The 13196-nt window shown below is 50.9% G+C and overlaps 1 protein-coding gene across 15 annotated transcripts in view; it reads right to left on the reverse strand.

Moving 5' to 3' along the window:
- Nav2 (neuron navigator 2) overlaps positions 1-13196 on the reverse strand; it is a 615193-nt gene that overhangs the window by 20470 nt on the left and 581527 nt on the right. For 14 of the 15 annotated variants that reach the window (XM_075953182.1, XM_075953180.1, XM_075953176.1 and 11 more), the window contains 6 exons: positions 12978-13150; positions 7963-8116; positions 6627-6789; positions 5617-5717; positions 2416-2511; positions 701-869 (listed from right to left, as the gene is read on the reverse strand). In XM_075953182.1, the coding sequence (XP_075809297.1) occupies positions 701-869; positions 2416-2511; positions 5617-5717; positions 6627-6789; positions 7963-8116; positions 12978-13150 (856 nt within the window). Of the gene's footprint in view, positions 1-700; positions 870-2415; positions 2512-5616; positions 5718-6626; positions 6790-7962; positions 8117-12977; positions 13151-13196 lie in introns of those variants that run through there. The other variant, XR_012908349.1, reaches the window with a different exon arrangement.

The following is a 13196-nucleotide window of genomic DNA, read 5'->3' on the forward strand; positions in this document are numbered from 1 at the left end:
GTCTGCCTTGGATCTCGGATTTGACTCAGCCTTGGGATGTTTAACGAGTCCTAGAAGTATTAAAAACGACGGTGTTTTTGAAACAACACTGACAGCAATTTGCATTATGAGAAAGCCCTGAGTGTACAGGGACAAGGAGAGGAAGACCATGACACGTGATACTCGGGGGCTTAACACTTCCAGGAGCTGGGTGTGTGGGCAAGAGTGATCTCATCAGGATGTTTGCAGCAACTTTCCTGTTTTCCTATCTGCAGAATGGGCTCGTGTCCAAGGCCGGCTGGCAAGCACCCTCCACGGCTTGGTAAAGTGCCACTTCGACAGGGTTATTAAGGAGTTATTAGTTTCTCATCATCTCAGTCATAAGGCTAATGGGACCTTTTGATGTTTAATTTCAGCAATAAACTGAAGTAATTGGTTGTTTCCTGGTGTTGCAACTTGCTTGGGTAGGAGTGGTTGAGGTAAAAGGGGGAAGATGAAACCCACCCACATACACAGTGAAAACAGACATACTTTGACCACTGAAAACAAGCTCCAGCTTCACAAGCAATCACTTAGCCTTTTGGTTCTGTGCAGCCCCGAATGTCCTGGAACTCACTCTGTGCTTCAGGCTGGCTTTGAACTCAGAGATCTGCCTCCTTCTACCACCTGAGTGCTGGGATTAAAGGCGTGCACCACCACTGCTCAGAGAGCAGCCACTTACCCTTGACAGTCACCAGGATGGTGGTGTTCTCTCCCACCAGATAGCCACACGGGAGCAGCTCGGGGGTCTCGGAGGTGTTGCTGCGCTTGATCTCACCGATGCTGTAGCCGAGGACGCTGTCTGAATTCAGCCCCAGCTGACTCACTGGGTCCACATGAATGATGTATTCCTGGGGAAATAAAACACGGACCATCAGAGAGCTGGCTAAAACCTGCTGGGACACCCATTCTCACTGGGTGACTGATGGGTACCCTCTTTTTCCTCAGAGGACACCTGAACTGAAATTAAGAGTGTTCTGGGGATAACACCCTCAAAACCCAGGCTCTCAACATATAGATTTATCTGCTTAGGGGCAGGGAAAAACAAGCCCCTAACAAGACCATGCACAGAAAGACAAGCAGCTTTTCCTCAATTTGGCATCAGGTGATATGGAATGTCCTATTGTATGTGATGTTTTTATTGCTTAATGAATAAACCTGCTTTGACCGATGGCAGGGCAGAATATGGCCAGGCTGGAAGAGATATAGAGAGAGACTAGGCGGAGTCAAGGAGGCGGCATGTAGCTGCCGAAGGAGAAAGACGCCCGCCGGAACTTTACTGATAGGCCATAGCCTTGTGGTAACACACAGATTAATAGAAATGGCTTAATTTAAGATATAATAGTTAGCCAGTAATGCACTTGAGCCATTGGCCAAACAGTGTTGTAATTAATATAGTTTCTGTGTGATTATTCGGGTCTGGACGGCCGGAAAACGAACGAGCAGTCTCTGTTTACAATCAGGGTCTGTGGATGGTACTAAGCAATTCATAAAAAGTAACCGACGGGAAACCATCTGTGACCCCAATTCCAGGAAATCCAATGCCATTTTCGGGCCTCTGAGGGCACCAGACATCAGACATAAATGTAGGCAAAGCACTCAAACACACACTCTTTAAAAAAGGAAAGAACTGAATTTCCCTTGTGCAAAACCATTTGACGCATATGCTGGAAGAGACCCCAATGTGTTAGCTAAGTCAGGTTCGGTCAGATGGCAGAGACCTCTGGTCTACTTCTAGGTTGGTGGCATCGGGCTGCTTTCGAAGTCATTAAATGGAACAACAAAGGGCTTAGTGTGGGCTCTGACATATGACGTAGAGGCTATAGTCACCACTCAGGAAATATGATTAATACTTGATACTGTTGATTTATTTTGGGACAGAAGAAAAAAAAAATCAAAAGCTTCTTTCAAATCATCATGAGCCACAAGATTCCCTTTGGTGTTCCCTAGCCATTTCTGATAATGCAAACACCCAGCCCCGTGTTGTGGCCATGCTGCATGCCGGCATCCTCGACACTGGCTACTGGTGGGATGTGGCTCCCAGGGACTGCAGGGTTGGTAGGGGGTGCTGAATGGGGTGCTGGGCGTGTATGTGAAGCCCAAAGGGCAAAAGTGTACTGGCTGAGCTTCACCCCCCGGGTCATACTGAATAGGACACCGCTCTAGGGACGTACTGTGAAATGATGTTTACTAGCTGGCTAGCCAGCCAAGGAAAGATGATGGAGAATGACCAGTCACATACCATCATCTTTCCATGCCCTGGAGGACCAGGGGACAAGACCTAGCAACCTAAGGATAAGGAGAGGAGAGTAAGCTAGGGAAATGGTGGGGTTATGGAAACAAGGCTCCCCTCCCTCTCCAAGCCCCCTGCTGTGACTTCCTTCTTGAAACACTTACTTTGAACAGCCGTCTAACCACCCCATCGAGCACGTCCCATTTCGTCTTGCCACTAACTCTGATGCAGCCAATAAGGAAAAGGTGCGGTCTGGAATCCTAAGGGTGAGGAGACACAAGCAGGTGAGGAGCAGCTGGCTGCTTTCTGGCCCGGCTGAGCAGAGGCCTAGGCATCCCAGTGCTTCCAAAAGACAGCAAAAGCCCCATTCCTTTCCACGCCAGGCATAGCTCAGCTGGCACGCAACAGCCTGGAACCCCGTCTCTGCTCTGGTAAAAGCGCAAAGGGTCAGGTCAGGGAGACTGCGATCACCTCTCGGGTCCCTGGAACCATCAGCTAAGTGCATGTTTTGCACAGGGCTTGGATTCCACATCCTGGACTGCACCCTCCCCCAGCGCCTGTCTGCCAGCGGCCAGATTGCAAACCTTGCTAAAGAACTACTCACCTTTTCCAGGAAGCTTCCAAGATTCACCTGCCTGACACTCAGAGCTACGCTGGACAGACTTACGATACCTTCTCAACTTACACGTATCTAGGGTTAGCCATTTCTTATTTTATTTAATAAAGTTTGTAGTTATTGTTAGAACTTCAGAGAATGTTTCTATTTTTCCTTCCTTCCCTCCTTCCTTTCTTTCTTTCTTTGTATCTTTCTTTCTTTCTCTTTCTCCCTTTTTTCCTTTCTTTGTGGAAAACCTCCTGCCTCTGCCTCTCAAGAGCGGGAATTAAAAGTGTGAGCCTGGCTTCTTACAATTAAAACAGTATTTATTACTTTTCTTCCATGAAAACTGAAAAGCTCGATTCAGAAATTAGTAAAATCCTGGGAAGACTGTCAACAACTATCTTTCCCCCCCCCCACTTCTTATTCTTCTACGCCCACAGGAGCTAAACTGATCACATCCATGAAAAGGATGCCAAGAAAGCATTCCCTTCTGCTGGGTTTTTAATGTCTCCCATGCTTTGTGAGGATGCAGCTAGGACAGGGGTGGGGCTGGGTGGTGGGTGCAGCCGTCAAGAGAGGGCAGAGCACCAGCGATGATGAAAGCGTCTGACTCCCCCGAGCCTTGTGGTCTTGGGTTTCTTAGCTGCACAATGGGGACAATGCCACGGTCAGTGCCCTCTTGTGTATGCTGCAGTGTGGCCCAGAACAACGATTTGCCATCCTGCAAGAATGTCAGCTGTGATACTGGGAATGATGGCAAGGAGGATCAGCAATACGTAGGGATGTGACCCGCCTGCACTGGGAGAATGTTGGGAGAATGAACTTCCGTCTGCCAGGCCAGGCCTCTGTTATGTTAGCTGGGTTCCTGGGCTTCCTTTCCAGCCAGACACCTCTGAGACCCCTGGGAGGTCAGCCACACGGTGACAGAGCTGGCAGAGACTTTGTTTTGATGGGCACTTTGGTTTCCCAACTATCTGAAACCATTAACATGCTGGCTAGAAACACCATGAAATACAATTTCAAAACCTCAAGGGGACTCGACGTGGAGACTCATGCGGCCTTTTCCCACTTTCACGGATGCCCAAGGTCATCCAGGGCATCCAATAGGATTTCCCCACTAAAATAGAACCAACCGACTTTGCCACCCTTCACCTTCACCTCAGAATAGTCGCTGGCAGGTACACACGGGAACAGAAACTGCAGGCTTCTAGCATCAGTGGCTCAGGGTACCCCGACCCATCCTACTTTGAGCCCTCTGGGCTCCCTAGACTCAGCCGAGGACCTTCTGTCTCCCAACTTGGTGAATGCGATGTCTCGAGTCCCTGACAGAAATGAGCCCTAGGCCAGCTGAGTGCAGTCAGCTTCCGCTTCTGCCTTACCAGTAAAATGTTCACAGCTGCCTGGGGAATGACTCAGGAAAGCAGCAGGTCCAGAAACGCCCTTTCTTTCTTTCTTTTTTTTTTTTTTTGTTCATTTGTTTTTCTGAGACAGGGTTTCTTTGTGTAGCCCTGGCTGTCCTAGAACTATAGATCAGGCCGGCCTTGAACTGACGTAGGTGTTGCTTTCATTGGTTAATTAATAAAGAAACTGCTTGGCCTTTGACAGGACAGAAAATTAGGCAGGCGGAGTAGACTGAACAGAATTCTGGGAGAAAGAAAGCCGAGTCAGTCAGTCGCCATGATTCTCCCACTCCAGAAAGACGCAGGTTAAGATCTTTCCTGGTAAGCCAGCTCGTGGTGCTACACAGGATATTAGAAATGGGTTTCAATATGTAAGAGCTAGCCAATAAGAGGTTAAAACTAATGGGCCAAGCAGTGTTTAAAAGAATACAGTTTCCGTGTAGTTATTTCTGGCATAAGCTAGCCGTGCGGGAGCCAGGTGACAGGACGCAGCCCGCCGCTCTTACAACATTGAACTCATGGAGATCGGCCTGCCTCTGCTTCCCGAGTACTGGGCTTAAAGCTGTGCACCGCCACCACAACCGGACAGAAAAGGCATTTCTGAGAGCATTAGTGTTTCCTAGTGCTGAGAGTACAGGGAAGTGCAACTTCCTGTGAAGTTGCTCCGGGAGTGAGCTTTAGCAAGTCTTTGAAACACAGAAAGGAAGCGCTCTTCGCTTTCTGTCAAAGGACAGTCAGTGAGGATGGGTACAGCAGAGACCGCCAAGGATTGCAGGTAGAAGGACTATTGAGGATTGTGGGTACGGGATGGACGGCTGAGGATTGTGGATATAAGGGCTGCCAAGGACTGTGAGCATGGGAGGGACCACTAAGGATTATGGGTACAGGAGCTACCACCCAGCAGAGGTCTCGATTTCTGTTTTCAGAACGTTGTTGTTAAGTATTCTATTTTATCTTGACAATTTCTTTACTTTCTGTTTTTTGTTTGTTTGTTTGTTCATCTGTGTTTTGGTTTGCATTTTACTGTGATGGTAGGAACAGAACCCAGGGCACTGTACATATGCGAGCAAACACTTGGCTACCGAGTGACATCACCATTCTCTCTTGCTAATGCCTTAAAGAATCTGTATAGGAAACTCTTTCATGCGTACTCATGTATAGTAGAACACAGCACATCCCGGGCCCAGGATACACTACCACGTCAGCAGCCCCTGGGCCTCGGAATGCGTCCGTCCCCTGTGAGTGAGGGAGACGCTGACATCGAGACAGGTGTTGGTACTTCCCAGCGCCTTAGGTCTCCCGTCGCTAAGCTAGGCCATTTCTGCCTGGGGAAAGGGCAGGTGAGCAGGGAGAGGGAGCCGACTGACCTCCTTCCACTTCATTGCCTCCTGAAAGCTGACAACTATCTTAACATGCCTGCCTCCTTCCTTCCGAGCCGAGCATTCACCAGTGTCATCCAGCAACACGTCTGCGAATGGAAAACATCAACAGCCTTAGGCACGTGGGCGGGCACGTGGGGACGGCAGAGCTGCTTCCCGACACCTCTGCTGCCTGTGGGCACAGCAGCAGGGCAATTCCGATGTCGGGCTGCAGGCTGGGGGGGGGAGGGAAGGATGGAGAATGCAGTCACAGAAACCAATGGTGGGAAGGCCAGGGGCGGGGTCAGCAGGCTGACAATGCATCTTGCCGGATGGAGGTGCAAGGGAGACTCAAACAACAGCAACAGTAGCATCATGGGTTAAAAAAAAAAAATAATAAAAGCGTCAGCCTTGAAATGCTCACAAAGAAAAACTCAAGGTGCATTGTGGGATGATGTGCCAGCCTGAAGTCTACCCCGGCAGCCAGAAGGCTGGAAGCCAAGGCATGGCCTCTGTGGTATGTCCTTCCAAGGGGTATACCGGTACAGTTGAGCACTGGGGATGCAGATAACAACTCCTTAGATGGATTGAGAAGAACTCAGCATGGTGGGCAGGGAGAAACCCAAGCTCATGGTCTGAAGAACTCAGGGTGCTGGAGCAAAGCATGGAAGAATCTAATGGCTGGGCTCATGTTGGTAGCAGATGCACACCCAGACACACACACCCCAAGTGCACACACACCTGCTACCTCACCATCAGATCTGTGGACCTGCTCACCCTGGACACGGGAGTGCCAGCCGCAGGTCTCAGTCTGCGCTGGTCCCACAATCCACTCACCCAGACTGGTGTATTCAGCCTGTCCCCCAGCCTGTGAGCCACTCAGTCAGGCTGGTGTCCATGGCCTGCTGCTGGTCCTACGAGCCACTTACCCAGGCTGGCGGACTGGACCTTCCCCCAGCCTGTCAGCCACTTACCCAGGCTAGTAGACTTGACCTGCCCCCAGGCTGCCAGCCACTCACCTAAACTGGTGGACTCTGGGAGGTTCAGGCTGTGCTGTGAGAGGCCTAAAGACTGCCTTGAGGAAGCGGAGATGGACACCTGGGAGGGGGCCCGGCTGCAGCCACCGCCTTGAGACTCAGACTTCAGTCTGTCGTTCTCAGCTTTCAGCTTCTCAATTTCACTCTGCGAAAAGTAAGGGAGAGACTGACTTAATAGATGGGTGCAATGAAGGGAACATGCCTTTTCTGTGGGAAGAATCTGGAGGAATCCGGTAGCTAGGCCAGCCAAAACAGGCACCCCTTGGGGAGACTGCACGGCACGTCCCACCTTCCCAGCCATTCAAGACTCTGGCAGGACTGGTACCCAACTCATGGAGAACTGGTCTTTAGGGAGTATTCAGAAACTGCCTTCCAGGGGGTCTCCTGCCAGTGTGGCCAGTGTGAAAGAGTTTGTCAGTCAAAGAGGTTTGAGAATTTAAGATGAAACTCCACGACTTCTCGGAACATGAAAGGAGCTGTTTGCTCTGTGGCTCTGAGAAGGGGGCACAGTGGATTTCCTGAGCACACACTCATTGCGGAGCAGCTGTCCTTTCCAGGAGCCTCTCCCGGGTCCAGGGAATGGTCTTTGGGACACAGCTCTCCAGTGAGGTCACCTTTAGCACAGTCTACAGGACTCTGTCATTCCACGATTGTCCATAAAGAGCCGAATGCAAGCGAGTCTTGGTGCAAAATGCAGCTCACAAGACTGGGATGCAGAGCCGGGTGGTGGTGGCGCACGCCTGTAATCCCAGCATTTGGGAGGCAGAGACAGGCGGATCTCTGTGAGTTCGAGGCCAGCCTGGTCTACCAAGGGAGTTCCAGGACAGGAACCAAAGCTACAGAGAAACCCTGTCTCGAAAAACCAAAAAAAAAAAAAAGACTGGGATGCAGCGGTGGGACCCGGAAGAACTGGTGTGCAGCCACCTTCAAAGGAAGCCGCTGGCTCTTCCAGCTGCAGGAGACATGGCGAGGTCTGGGAGGAGGCTCAGGTAGAGCCTTGGAGGCGGGTCCAGTTTGGATAGACGGAGGGTACTCAGAGGGGAAGGAATAGCATGAAACACATGGTGGGGACACAGTCACTCATCACAGTTCCACTCCAGTAGTGTGTGACAAGTGGAGCTAGGGAAGACAGGGAGAAGGCCAAGTGGAGGGGCCACTGTGGAAGGAGGAGGCAGTGCAAAGCCACACAAGGTCTGATGTGTGGACTACCCACTCTCTGAAAACTAAAGAGAGAAACAGGGAAGCAGCAACTGCCAGCATACCCGCACCCCTGGGCTTCCACTCTGCAGCTTCCTGGGACTGTTTGCCATCCACTCACCTGCATCCTGTTCATGGCCTCCCGGAGCTGGTCCAACTGGTGGGCGGAGCTGAGCGCCTCTAGGCGGATGTCCGTCAGCTTCATCTCCTTGTCTCTCAGCTCATTTCGTAGCTGCATGACCGTCTCCGCCTCACTGTCCATGCACTCAGAAATCCTAGGGAAAGAAGAGGGTGGTACCGACGACATGAGCTCCGATGTAATTCACTTGCCCTTCTGAGTCTCGTCCAGGTTAACCACTACTCAGGGCTCAGCACATATCAGCCCCTCCTCCAGCCTCTACTGCTTTCTAGAGAGGATCATACCCAAAGCATCAAAATATCCAGTCTTTGTTATTCAACAAAGCAATACAGAACAATGGTTACAAGAAGGGCTATACTGTAGCTTTCCCCGACAAGGCACTAACAGAGGGTAACCAGGAACTGTAGACAGGAGCAGTAACCACGTTGCACTAACAGGGTAACCAGGAACTGGAGATGGAAGCAGTAACCACCACACTGCACTATCAGGATAACAAGGAACTGGAGACAGAAACAGTAACCACACTGCACTAACAGGGTAACCAGGAACTGTGGACGGGAACAGGTAGTCTTTTGGGTATGAGTACTTACCAGGCAGACACAGCCAGCCTTCCCTCTCAGAAGGGAGGTAATAGGCAAGAACAGAAACTTAAGAGCAAGGCTTCCCCTACCCCGGCAATATGAGAGAGAGAGAGAGAGAGAGAGAGAGAGAGAGAGAGAGAGAGAGAGAGAGAGGGCGCTGAACTTAAGAGTAGATAGAGTTAATCGGAGTTTTCATTTTATTCTGAAATGCGCTCTTTGAGGTGTCTACAGAGATCTGCTATTAGTCCCTCATGCCCTGCCTGCTTCCCACATTCATTCTTACATAAGAAAAGAAGCCGACCTGAAGAGCAAGATCCAGGAGAATGAGGTGACACGAAGCCAAGCTGAGTGCCACGCCACAGTGTAGACCACTTTCTCACATCCGATCAAAGTGTGTGTGGCTACTCTGCTCAAGAAAGAGCAAGGCAGGCTCCTTGTTCAGTTGCTTGGGTCTTTTGAGGTAGAAGACCTTAAAGGCATAGTAAATTGTAGCTACTGGGAGGGTCAGTTCTACTAAAATATAGTCTGTTACTTCTAAAGGTTGTTGAGTGGTGGATTGAAGATGGGAGAGAAAGAAAAAAAACTCAGAAAACCAAAACTCCAAAACCACCCTAAGCTCCCAGGTTTCAGATGATTGCCTAGGAGACAGAGTGCTTGGGCAGGGAGGTGGTGGCCATGCCAGCCGCTTCCTAAGACTCAGGCGCTGGCTTATAAGTCAAACAAAGCCAACCCGCGAAACAAGCTGCCAGCAGAAGATGGTCAGAGAACTGTTCAAAGAGATGCAAAGGCTGGAGGAACGTCTAAGACACTCCAACTGACGGTCTTTTCAGAGCTGTATAATCCACCTGTATGAGTTAACTGGGCAGGAGGCTCATGCCTAGAATCCTAGGAAGCTGAGGCAGGAGGACCATGGCTTGTTTGGATACAGAGTAAGGCCCTATCACTAACCACTGAGGAAGCCTGTCAACTTCAGTCTTTTCTTGAATTCAAAAAAAAACAACCAAGCACAAGAAAAATCCCCCAAATGATGTTTTCCCTCTTCTGAACCTGTGAGAGGTCAAAGGACTGTGGTACTCAAAATCAAAAGACCCTTTACCCGGCTCCCTATGCAGGAGTGGCCTGCAGTTTGCAGGGCAGAACCACAGAGTTGTGCCTTTAGTTTATGAGATGCGCTCGAGTTCAGGGATGGCTGAGAACGTGGTGTCTGCTCCAGGCCTGAAGGCTTTGGGTCTGTTCCCTTGTTCTACTTGGGACTCTGCTGAGGTGTTGTTACATGGCCTGCGCTTCTCTAGGAAGCTCTCTCGGTGCCTGCTTTGTGACTAAACTCTGGCTGTTTTGCAATGCTGGCCAATCAGGACCTCCACTAAAGGAGTGGGATGCCTGCTCTACTCCCAAACTCACCCTGAGACTTAATCCCCAAACTCTGGTTTAATGATGTCTGGAGGTGGGACCTTGGGGAGGGCAACCAGCATTAGATGAGGTCGTGAGAGTGCGGTCCAGTGACTGGAGACGGATCTAACTGAACAGGTCTGCTCTAGCCTGAGGTGTGAAGTTCTTCCGTTCCCCGACCATGCAGTAATGACCCAGAGAGAACATCATGCAAAGGTGCCAAGCAGGGGCTACCATATGCACCGGACCTGAGCACTAAATGAATGTCTAGTGTATACCTCACCTAATCTACTCTACATAGATGAAAAGGGAAAAACACTGCACCCTTCTTTCCCCTGGTCCTTCTGTGCCTTGTTCTGCTTGGCGCTAGATCCTTTAGGACTAGACTGTTCTCGAATCATTCTGAGTGTCTAGTTACACTTGCCAACACACAGTATGTACGCAGCGGTGTTTTCTGGAGGTATTGGAAGCATGCTATTCAATTATCTTACACGCTGCCGTGATTTCGATTTTAACATGGGGAGAATGAGGCACAGCGCCACCATCATGCCCATGGTCACACTATTTAAGCATGACAATTCAGGGTGAAATCTGGGGGAAGAGGGGGTTGCTTAACTAGAGGTTGCTGGACTATACCCAGCAGGCAATCAAAGTAGGCTTTCCTACCTCAGAGACCATGAACTAAAGTGACCTGATGTATGTTTTTTTTTTCAGTCCCCAGCACATTATTCTATCATCTCCCTGTCTTTCCTGATGTGGGATGCTGGCATAGCCAATTTTAAATGTGTGGAGTGTGGGAAATGTGGCCTCCTCATGGCTGCCATCCCTTCACCCACAGAGGAGGGATTTCTCCAGGCCTCACCCTCTGCCTTCCGCTTCATCTTTGAACCCCCTCTCAACTCTGCATTTGCACATTTTCATAAAACCTTTTAAGGTTGAAGAAAATAAGTATTTGCCCTCAACCCAACCTTTGGAAAACCAGACCCAAAACCAACATCTCCAATGTCCACGGAGGCCGTGGAATGTAAGAAAAGGGCTGGGGAGCCAAGAGCCAGCCCTGCCCATCCCTGTGGGAGGCGCCGTCTTGCTCCTCCTGTTTGATGCTGCAGCTCACTACCTCTCTGACAGGCCACCCAGCGGCATGCGGCCAGGTTTCGATTCCCTCCCCCATGCAGTTATTCCCTCTGCTCCTGGGTCTCCTCCCACGCCACTGGCTACTCTGCTTTTGCTTCCTGAACTTTGAACGCCAGCGCAGCATCAGAACCGGTCCTTGCCCTCCGCTCTGCATCTCCACTCCACCCCACTGAGAGCTCCCAGATGTACACACTCAGGAGCTCCAAGCTGGCAGACACCTCCCTATGGACACTGCCTAGGCCTCTCACACATCAGGTGACTCTGGCGGAGCTCTGGATCTCCAGCAGTTGTGGTCTGGATGTGAGATGTCCCCCACGGGTCCCTGCGCTTGAACACTTCATTCCCACCTGGGGCTGAGTTAGAGCTGAAGGCTGTGTGTCACTAGGGCTGGGCCTTGAGGCCTTATGGCTCAGCCCCTACTTCCTGTCCACTCTTTGCTTCCTGACTGTGGGTGCAATGTGACCCGCCACCTCACGTTCCTGCTGCCACGCATGTCCCACCATGACGAACTATAGACCAAAACAGCCCTTCCTCTCTTCAGTTGCTTCTTGTCATGTATCTGGTCACAGCGATTAAAAAAAAAAAAAGTGCCAAGTATACTACCCCACCTCGCATGGGTCTCCCATCAGCCATTCAGCCATTGCAAACGCCTGAGGGTCTCTAAGCCAACAGGGGACCCACCAGCACACGCAGCTGGGGTAGGATGAGGGATTAGACCCAAACCCGAGAGAAATCACTATGCCAGATGGATATACACAGTGGCAAAGAACAAAGCAGAGGAAGGGTGTTGGGTGGTGGTGGCTGTTCCGTTATGCAGAGTAGACAGCCCAGGCCTTATGGATAAGGTCAGCTTGAGCAGAAACCCGAGGAAGGAATACTGAGAACAAGAGTACGGTGGGCAGAGGCCACAGCAGTGGCAATGGCCTGGAGGAGAGGAGTGGGACTGGAGGGTTCAGAAGACAGAGCAGGCGGAGCCTGGAGGATGCTGCGACCTCTGCCATCTCCCTCTACTCCCGATGGCCCACCTTGCTTTCCACAGAATTCTAATCCAGTGTAGGTCACTTTGTTGCCTAAACTTCCTCAGCCCCTTTGCTGTCACACTTGAAATCACATAGGGTGAAACTGATCTCAGAGTTCCACTAGCTGCGGCAACAGCCGCCCTGCTGTTCCTGGACTGTCCTACAAGGGAGCAGGCTCCATCCCCTCAGACTATAGCCCATTTCCCCGCTGGAATCTTTACTGTTGGTTTCTTGGCAAGGCAGCCTCGCTCAGTGTGAGGCTGATGCATGATCAAAGCCCACTGCCTTCTTTGCTTGTTCCCTAGCCTCCGGTTTCAGACAGGGGATGGAAAGGTGCCTCCCGCAGGCGGCTCACAAAACCCTCCCGTGGGACCTTGTCCACATGTCCGTCTCCTGATCAGGCTGGACATACATAACACTACCAAGCAGAGGTTCTCCACCGGTTGACCAGGTTTGGGGTGAACCAGAGAGAAAGAACCATGTGAAGCTACTAGGCTTCAGAATTAGGTTTGTCACAGCTGCTAGTGTTTCTGACCAGAGTGAACCAGTGGCTCCTTCTGCTGTAAAGCTCTCTGCTGAAGAGCCCCACTCAGAGGGACCTCCCCTGACTCCCCCATCTAAAGCGGCTATATCCCACATTCCCTTCCCCTGCCGCTTGCATCTCAAGAGGTAGCAGCTCCTTCTCCGGCACCACGTCTGCCTGCACGCCACCACACTCCCTGTCATGATGACTGATAATGGGCTAAACCTCTGGACTTTAAGCTGACATCTCAGTTTCCCTTTATAAGAGTTACCATGGTATGGTATCTCTTCACAGCAGCAGAAACCCTAACTAAGGCAGGAGTCAAGGGCACTGTCGGCTAGATAGACTCACAGAGAGTTGGAGTGGGCATTCCTCAGCAGCGGGGTAGAGCCCGTGGATCCATTGTGTGGCAACTTTGGTGAGGAAGGCAATGAAGAATCGGTCATCTCCTCGATGTCGGAGTGTGAGGATGCAGACTTGGGGGACTTCTTCTTCCCAAAGGCTTGCTTGAAGGAACTGCGCAACTGAACACACAAGATGGTCAGCCTCGTCGAGGCGCGGCCCCGGGGG

This window comes from Microtus pennsylvanicus, chromosome 18, assembly GCF_037038515.1.
Source record: "Microtus pennsylvanicus isolate mMicPen1 chromosome 18, mMicPen1.hap1, whole genome shotgun sequence".
NCBI classification, from domain to species: domain Eukaryota; kingdom Metazoa; phylum Chordata; class Mammalia; order Rodentia; family Cricetidae; genus Microtus; species Microtus pennsylvanicus.